Raw genomic sequence first — 10,137 nt, 5'->3', positions numbered from 1 at the left:
GTCTTTGTTTACATACAATAAGAAACATGATTAATCATGTTCCTGCAGGCTAGATTTGTTTGATAGATACTTTTAATTTTGTTTATATTTTGTATAAATAGTCATCATTCACAACACACCAGTGACCACTGAAAAGTTTGTACTGTGTCTTGTCAATTCATATTTTTTGAATACGTTTGTGTATTAAATTAAAATTACAGGTGTTTTAATTACATTCTTTTTTTTTATAAAAATGAATCGCAAGACCAGTGTGATTTGGGATTATGTCACAGTAATTGAAAGTGATAAAGCTAAGTGTGGATTTTGTAAAACAGTGCTTAAATTTAATCAATCTTCGACAACTAATTTATTAAGACATATAAAATCTAAACATCCAACAACTGATTTGTCCAAACGTTCAAGACCTAATTTTGATGTAGAAGAAAATAACCCAGATGATCCTTCTAGTAACAATGGCAATCTATCAGCATCAACATCTTCTAATTCTGGAGTCGTATCAACTTCAATATCTAATAAAGATAGATCTCCTCTTCTTAATCGTCAGCCGTCATCATCAATTTGTCCACAGCAATGTCAAATTTCTAATTATTTCAGCAAACCAGTAACTGCATCAAAAAGGCAATTAATTGAACAACAGGTAATTAAAATGATAGTTAAAGAATATTACCCCTTTAGTATCGTTGAAGATGTTGAATTTATAAAGCTGGTAAATATGTTAAACCCTGGTTATTCCCTTCCCTCTAGGAAAACCCTTTCAACATCATTATTGCCTGTTCTTTATAATCAAATATACAAACAAGTCCAATCATATATTTTAGTTAATGCACAGTATGTTGCCTTAACTACAGATGCGTGGACATCACTTAAAAATGAGACTTATATGGCTATTACTGTACACTTCATAGATCAGAACTGTGAATTAAAATCATATTTACTTTCATGTGCAAAATTTCCAATGAGACACACAAGTGAAAATATTAAAAACTGTCTTCAAAATATTGTAAGTCAATGGGGTTTGAAAAATAAAATAGCAGCTTGTACTACTGACAATGCTTCAAACATAACTTCAGCGATTCAGCAATGTCAGTGGAGACATGTTTCATGTTTTTCCCATAGCCTTAATCTTATTGTTCAATCTTCTCTGGACCAAATCAAAGAAACTAGAGTTAAAGTTAAAAGCATTGTCGAGTACTTTAAAAGAAGTACACGCGCCACTGAAAAATTGAACCAAATGCAGGAACAATTAGGTTACTCTCCAGTCCATAAACTTATACAAGACGTAGTCACCCGTTGGAGTTCTACGTTTCATATGTTCCAACGGTTTTTTGAATTGAAAACTCCAATACTGTCTTCCTTAGCAGATCTTAATTATGATGTCAGTTTAACTTCGGGTGATTGGCAGATAATAAGTAAATCTTGCGATATTCTGAAACGATTTGAAGAAATAACTCTTGAAATGAGTAGTGAAAAAGGAGTAACAATATCTAAAACTATTTTATTTACTCAGGCTTTAATTAACTTTTGTAACAAACTAATGACCCAACATCAGTCAATTCCATACATAGACAGCTTTATACATAAATTAACTGAAGAAACAAATAAGAGATTTGGTTACTTAGAAAAAGATATGCTGTTAGCCGAGGCAACATTTTTAGATCCTCGATTTAAAAAATATGGATTCAAAAATCATTTTTCTTTTCAAGACACAAAAAGATCTATTCTCAACAAAGGAAAAATTATAATTAGTGAAAAAAATGTACAGCAACGTAACTAGACAACTTACCCGATACCACCGACAGCGAGTAATAAAGAAGATTCAATTTGGAACGACTTTGATTTGGAAGTTACTGATATAGTTCAGTCTCAGGATCCAAAAGCGTTGATGATTATCGAAGTAGATAAGTATCTTCAAGAACCTTTAATTGCAAGATCAAATGATCCATTAAAATGGTGGAATGAAAACAAAAATATTTACACTACTTTGTTTGAAATAATGAAACGGCGTTTTTGCATACAAGGCACATCTGTTCCGAGTGAACGTGTATTTTCCAAAGGTGGACAAGTTGTAACTGAAAAACGAAATAGATTATCAAGTAAAAGGGTTGAGCGAATTATTTTTATAAATTTCAATTTAAAATAAATTATACAATTATAATACTAAATTATTTTACACTAAAAAGTTGATTATTATTATGTAATTATAAGAATAGCATACTTAGTACTTACCATAACTTTGTTTTTGATTTTAAGTCGATAAGTCATAAATATTTTATTTTTTATTAAATAAATAATGAATTGCAAAATGTTGTTAAATTTGTTTGTGTTGTTTATGATAACTGATAATAAATAATAATGATAACATGGGCACAGGTATTTTTGCCTTTTGGCATAAAATAATGATTGTATACTAGATGTCGTTTTCATGAACATTGAACAAAATTTAACCATAGATATAAAACAATATTACCTAATTCAGTTTTGAAACAGTGTTACCCATGAACCGATTCATTTTACAGCACTGAATCCATTCAATCAGTTCATTTAGCTGAATCGATTCATTCATGAATTACCCATCCCTAATAGTTAGTTCTAGTCCAGTGTTGCCAGGTTTGGAGAAAAATCTCCAAATCTGGGGAAATTTGGAGTACCTGGGGATTTGGGGCGAAACTTTTATAAATCTCGATAAAATGGGGATAAATTTGAAATTTAATAAACAGAATTATTATTATCTCAATCGCATACCAATTTATCACTAAAAATTTCAAATATATCCAATTCTAGTTTAAATTGTATGATAAAAAGTTTGACCCCCCCCCCCCCCGAGTACCAATCACGGTTGTAGATATATATACAACCGTGGTATCAATTGACAACCATAGATAAAAAATTATTATAGATAGAATGATAGTACAATTTTAAAAATAGTCAACAACACGATTTAAGATATAAATAAATATCACAACCACAAATTTACAGACTACAGCACTGACTGCTACCACAGAATAAATGAAATTTCATGTGCTGCTACTATCACTTATCAGTACTATATGGTCACACGGAATAGAATATGCATTAAATTAATTTGTGTCTGCTGCTGATTTATTTAATAATTACTCTATCAAATCAATTTCACGAATTACGATGTAAGTATATAACTACTAACTAATAACCAATAACACAATATCAGATCATGTTCTGTTTTGAGTGTTGACTGTTTACTGTTTAGTGTTTAAGTTGTATATGACTCAACTATAAGTATGGATATTGATTACCACACTGATTCGTCGGATGATCAAATAGAAGACACTCAAATTGCTCCATCAACTTCCAAAAAATGCTACGACCATAAATATAATTATATGTGGGAAGAACAGGAAGATTTTAAAAAATGGATTGCCAAAAGTACAAAAGGTGAATTAAATTTTCATTGCAAATCTTGTAATCAAGATTTAAAAGGAGGATTGTCGGCAGTTAGAAATCACAATACAGTAGAACCCCTCTAATCCGCCCTCGGTTGGTCCGCCACTCCGGTTAATCCGACCATAGTACTATTGATATTAATACTTTAAAAATACATTTGGATTTTCCAATTTATAGTAGATTTATAAAATTAATTGCCAGTTTAATATTTCCCTTATCGCATATCCACTTTAGTAGTTTAGTACTCCTTTTGCTACGACTGTGTTCTGTGTTTATAACGTGTATTATATTTTAATATTATTAAATTACGTACGTATACATTATACATATTTGTTTTGCATTGTGTACAGTTGTGTGTATTTTCAACATGTCAGGTATGAAACGTAAACACGTTACTCTTTCACTAAATGAAAAATTAGCAGTGCTACAAAGACTGGACAAAGGGGAATCACTTCAAAAAATTGCCAAGGAACTCAATGTAGGCGTTACGACGATAAAAGATTGGAGAAAAAATTGGAAAGACATTGAATCATATACAGTGACTATAGATGGTGAAAACGCTCTTAAAAAACGCAAAACATTGAAAAAACCTGAACTTGAACTGCTTGACAATGCATTGTGGATGTGGTTTTGCAAAGAAAGAAGAAAAGGAACTCCAATATCTGGGCCCCTAATAAAAGAAAAGGCAATAGCTTTGCACAAAAAACTAGAAGCCGAAAGTGAGTTCGCCGCTAGTGAAGGCTGGATTGATCGCTGGAAAACCCGTCATGGCGTCCGGTTTGTTTCAATTTCTGGTGAAAAACTATCCGCTGATGCTGAGACAGCCAAGAATTTTTCTGTGAAATTTCAAGAAATTGTCGAAGAATATGAACTGTTACCTTGCCAAGTCTTTAATATAGATGAGACAAGCCTAAACTATAAAATGCTGCCAAACAAAACGCTCGCTTCATCAAATGATACCGTTGCAGGAACGAAACTTATAAAAGATAGGCTAACCATTGCTCCTTGCATCAACGCTGACGGTACACACAAGCTTCCTTTGTTCGTTATTGGTAAATCTAAGAAGCCAAGGGCATTCAAAAACATAAATTTATCTTCCTTGCCGGTTTATTATCGCAGTCAAAAATCTGCTTGGATGGATTCCAATCTTTTCAAATCTTGGTTTATCGATGAGTTCGTTCCATCTGTTGAAAAATACTTGAAACAAAAAAATCTCCCTGTTCGTGCTCTATTGCTATTGGATAATGCACCATCATATCCATCTGAGGAGGAATTAGTGAAAGAGGACATAAAAGCTATCTTCCTTCCTCCAAATGTCACATCACTTATCCAACCAATGGATCAGGGAGTTATAGAATGGTTAAAGAGGCGGTATCGCAGAAAGTACATCAGTTCAATTTTAGAAAAGTCCGAAGAAGGTTTTAACATATTTGAATCAATGAAATCCCTTAATATCAAAGATGCTATCTATACGATTGCTGATTCGTGGGAGGAACTAAAACCTGACACTTTGCAAAAATCTTGGCGTAAGCTTTGGCCGGAAGTTATGACTGAAAGTGACCAGATTGAAGATGAACAAAACAACGACACGCAAGAAATAATAAAAGATCTACAAAGTGTACAACCGAATTTCCCTGCCAGTGAAGTTGAGGAATGGATTGTCCAATGTGACAAAAACTGTGAAACAAGTGAAAATCTTAATGACGATCAGATTATTACCGCCGTTTTGGAAAATAACGGTGAAGAAACTGTGAACAAGGACTCGGACGGTGATGCTGACGAACCCCCTACCCAGATTTCACACACCGATGCCAAGAATGCTTTTGATATTGCCCTTCAGTACATAGAGCAGAGCTCAACCTCAACACCTATGGACATTTTGTGGATCAAGAAATGGAGAAATATTGCAGCTCAATCTAGAATTACATTCTCTAAACAAAAATCTATAACTGACTTTTTTTCTAAGTAATTTATATTAAAATAATACATTTATACAATAGTACATTTATATGTGTAATTATTTCTGAATACAAATAAATTTAATATTCAATTCTAAATAAAAATTGTCTCTATATTCTGATAATTCGACCTTTTTCGCGTTCCGACCATATCTCCAGTCCCAAAGGTGACGGATTAGAGGGGTTCTACTGCATTTCAAAAAAACACACCAGAGCTGTGAGTTATGTAAAAGTAACATCAGTATTTAACATGAAGTCGGTTATTCAAAGTAAAAACTCGGCAAAGAATATTAAAACCACTGAGGCACGTATTGCTTCATTTATCGCAGAACACAATATACCAATAAATTCCACTGATCATTTAGTGACATTAATAAAATCTATTAAATTAGATGCAAATGAATTAAAAAAGTTGACATGCGATCGTACAAAATGTACAAGTATAATTAATAATGTGATTGGTAAATCTGGGTTTGAATTGTTAATTGAATCTTTGAAATTAATTTCATTTTCTCTTTTAATTGATAAGTCAACAGATCTGAGTGCTACAAAACATTTAGCATTAGTTGTTCGAACATGCATTGATTTTAAAGTTACTGACAGTTTTATTTGTTTACTACCTTTAAGTGATGGTTCTGCTAAAAATATTTATAGTGTCATTGTAGAATTTTTTACCAGCAATGATGTACCATTTATCAAAAACTGTATTGGTTTTGCTGCCGATGGTTGCAATGTCATGCATGGAAGTAAGAATTCTGTGCAAGCTCTGTTCAAAAAAGATATACCAAATATTTTTATCATGAAATGCATCTGTCATTCTCTTGCTTTGTGCGCAGAGTATGCCTGCCGTAAATTACCCGATGATATAGAAATATTAATCAGGAATATTTATAATTATGTGCAACATAGTTTTAAAAGACAACAAGAACTTAAAGAAATTCAACAATTATTTAATTTAAAATCTCATAAAATGCTTTAACTCAGTTCAACAAGATGGTTATGTTTATTAGCAGTGGTGAAGCGTATTAATGAACAATATCCAGCATTAAAAGCCTATTTTAATGCACAAACGTTTGACAACATAGACAAATCTTTCAACATTACAAATGGTTTAAATAATCCAATAAATAAGTTATATCTAAATTTCTTAGAATTTATCTTACCTACTTTAAATGATTTAAATCTTGAATTCCAGTCTGAACTTCCTAAAATATATCTTCTATATGACCGTATGGCAAATGCTTATAAATTTATTTTACAATGCTATATAAAATCAAGTGAATTAAATAATACTGACATTTCGCTATTACAATACCGTAACCCTTGCAATTTCTTACCAGATGACCAAATATATTTAGGACCAAAAGTAGCTATAGCCATTTCACAAAATATTTTTAATTCTTCAGATAAAAAGCAGTTTGTAAAGTGTTGTCTTGATTTTTATTTGGAATGTGCCCACCAACTTTATCTTCGTTTTCCATTTATTAGTAGATATGTTCTTGGATTAAAACATTTATCTTTTTTAGACCCTAAAAAAATATCTAATATACAATCATTAGGAATTGTAGCTTCTTATTTTTCAAACTTTGTTGAGAATGTCAATGAATTAGACAGAGAATGGCGCCTACTGATCTCAAGTGATATAGACATGAATTTTGGGTCAAATATCTTAAACAAGTTAAGGGTGATAACACTCCACTTTATCCACAGCTATCTAATTTTGTAACAAATTTGTTAACTCTTCCACACAGTAGTGGTTGCGTGGAACGAGTATTTAGTGCAATAAATAATAATAAGACAAAAACAAGAAACAGGTTATCCTCTGAAACATTACAAGGTATACTACATACAAAACAATTAATTTCTGATCAAAATAAAAATTGCTATGACTTTAATGTTACAGACGAACTATTAAAGTTACATTCTAACAATATGTAGTCCTAGGTATTTATTTGTATGCATAGGTACATGTTATAAATATACAGCATTAATTAATTACAAGTTTTTATATAAGTAGATATTATAAACTTTATTAGTTGTTAATTATAAATTGTTATTTGTTAATATAAAAGTAATTATCTTCTTTTATATTTTAGAATTATACATTATTAATATGAACAAAAAGGACTGACATTTATTTTTATGATATGATTTCATTTATTTTGTTTGTTTTATGAGTATTGAACTCTTACTTGATAAATTGTTTTTATATATTAAGATTTATTTGTTAGTAAAAAAGTTAATGCTTTTATATATTTTATCATTTTACAAAAGTCAAAATGTAAACAAAAAGGACTGACATTAGTTTGTAAATTTGCATATGGTATCATTTATATTGTTTGTTACTCACTTACTCGAGTGTTGCTAGTTTTTATAAATTTATATTTGTTAACATAAAAGTAATTATTTTATATTTTAGAATCATGTGATCAAAAAGGACTGACATTTATTTTTATGGTATGATTTAATTTATATTGTTTGTTTTATAAGTACTCAACTCTTACTTTAATAAATTGTGCTTTATTTATTTTATATTTATTTGTTGGAATAAAAGTTTATACTGTTATAACTTAACAAAATGTGAAAAAAGGACTAATTTTTTGTTATATTTATTTTAAAATTAATTATTATGTATTATAATAATTGTTATTGTGTCTAATTAACCTCTAAAATCCCAAATCTAAACTAAGTATCTCCCATAATTAACCCAAGGACAAAATTGTTAACTTAAATAATATATATATATATATATATGATAAAATAATATATCGTTTAATTTATATATATAATTAATAATTTCTTAGGTTCTAATATTATTTAAAACCAGGTTACAATATGTTATCACAATTTGTTTTACTGTTATCTATTTATGTTAACTGATTCTTACACAATTTCATAAATGATTATTTATGTACAGTCACACTATTGGAGGTAAGAAGTTTGGTGAGTAGGATATTAGGTAACATAGCAATAATGCTGTTATTTAACTAAAAATTTTTGCTGAAAAATTTTTTGAGGATTTTAATTAAAAATCTGGGGATAAAAAAAAGATTGTTGGAGATTTAGGAAACTTTTATCACGCATTTTTGGGTAATTTACAATTTTTTACCTGGCAACACTGAGTTCTACGCACACACGCGACGCGACAACATTGTGTCCGTCGCTCCGTCGCGTTTATTATTCGCATTTATTGTTTTAATTAATATTGTTTCATTGATTAACTTATTGTTCTAATTGATATTGTTTTATTGAATTGTTTTATTGAATTGTTCATTAATTGTTTTACTACTAATATTGTTTTCTTAAGTGTTCATTAAATAATAAATATTGTGCTATTAAATCGATATTACCGTTTTGGTATTTAATCCTGACACCATTATTTATGAGCCCCTACAGTTTTAATATTTTTAATAACTTATGATGTGTACATTTTTTAGGTTGTATACTTTTTTAGGGATGAAAGCTCCAAAAGGCAAACTTTACTCAAAATATTTCAATACAATGAAAAAATTACAAAGTGTTGGATCAAAATCAAATATTAAAACACACGAGAATAAGAAGAAAATTGTTTGTAGATCTGAAGATCAACCTTATTATTCACTTGGTAATTTATATATGAAGTTTTATAAATTATAATACCTAATATAATATAAATAAGTATCAAAAAAATATGTATATGATGGATATAAAAATTACTAAATATGACATTTCAAATCCTACTATTATAAGTAACATACAATTTTGATTTCATTATGCTTAATATAATATGTATTTAAAACGTAATGTCATGGATGTACCTAATGTTCTAAAAAACAAAGTTGATTTAATAATATAATTCATCTGCTAATATTTCTTATTAGGTACATCCATTACATTACATTTTAAATACATAGGTATTATATTAAGCATAACAAATTCAAAATTGTATGTTACCTATAATGGTATGATTTGAAATGTCGTATTTAGTAATTTTTATATCCATCATAATATAATTGTACATATTTTTTTGATACTTATTTATATTATATTAGTTATTATAATTGGTATTAAATATCTTTCGTATATTATGTACTACATAGAAATGGAACCAGAATCTGAAAATGTGTGTGCAAATTTACAAGATTCAGACTTAAGTTCCCCTAAAGTTGAGACTATTTGGAAAAACTACAAATTTCAGACTTCAATATATTAAGAATAACAACACTGCACCCATTTTCAAAAAATGGAGCTGATTGTTGCTACTGACGCAAAGTGGTTGTGAAACAAACGCTATTTTAGCGGCTCAAAAGTCACATTTCAAAATAAATTTTAAAAAAAAAATAAAAATGTAAAAACTCTATTAGTATAAGTTCCTTGAGTCAAATATAAAATTTCTTAATCATACGTTTATTTTTAACCTGTTTAACCTTGTATATAACTATATAAACGTGGAAATTGTAAGTCTTATGAGGTTTTTTCCGTTATTTTAAATTAAATTACATTAATTTTAAAGACGATGATTTCTGTATGCAATAATTGATGCGAAACCATGGACGTGAAAAAAAATTACTTTTCCAAAATCCTGGAAATTCCTTTATTTTATGTGTACATCAGATTTTGGGTAAAATTTAGTAGGTAATTTTTATGTACACGATAAAAAAAAAAATCTCAAAATCTTAAATTTTAGATTCTGAGTGGAACGATGAATGTATTGATTTTACAATGATGTGTTTTTTAATTTTTGTGTCTGTCATCACGGTTTGGGGCAGTAAAACTGCTT

The 10,137-nt window shown here is 29.3% G+C and overlaps 2 protein-coding genes across 2 annotated transcripts; both read left to right on the top strand.

The window, feature by feature from the left end:
• Positions 1-232: 232 nt before the first annotated feature.
• Positions 233-3,503, top strand: LOC100569177 (zinc finger BED domain-containing protein 1-like). Its single transcript, XM_008182807.1, has 4 exons — positions 233-706; positions 830-1,745; positions 1,800-2,093; positions 3,235-3,503. The coding sequence occupies exons 1-4, from the start codon at positions 233-235 to the stop codon at positions 3,501-3,503; spliced, it is 1,953 nt and encodes a 650-aa protein (XP_008181029.1).
• Positions 3,504-3,787: 284 nt separating this feature from the next.
• On the top strand, positions 3,788-5,389 carry LOC100164439 (jerky protein homolog-like). The gene has a single exon (XM_001944456.1). The coding sequence runs from the start codon at positions 3,788-3,790 to the stop codon at positions 5,387-5,389; it is 1,602 nt and encodes a 533-aa protein (XP_001944491.1).
• The last annotated feature ends 4,748 nt before the right edge of the window (positions 5,390-10,137 follow it).

Source organism: Acyrthosiphon pisum, chromosome X (genome assembly GCF_005508785.2).
Source record: "Acyrthosiphon pisum isolate AL4f chromosome X, pea_aphid_22Mar2018_4r6ur, whole genome shotgun sequence".
In the NCBI taxonomy this organism is placed as follows: domain Eukaryota; kingdom Metazoa; phylum Arthropoda; class Insecta; order Hemiptera; family Aphididae; genus Acyrthosiphon; species Acyrthosiphon pisum.
Note: the sequence above shows the minus strand (reverse complement) of the source record. Positions and strands in the feature narration are given on the sequence as shown.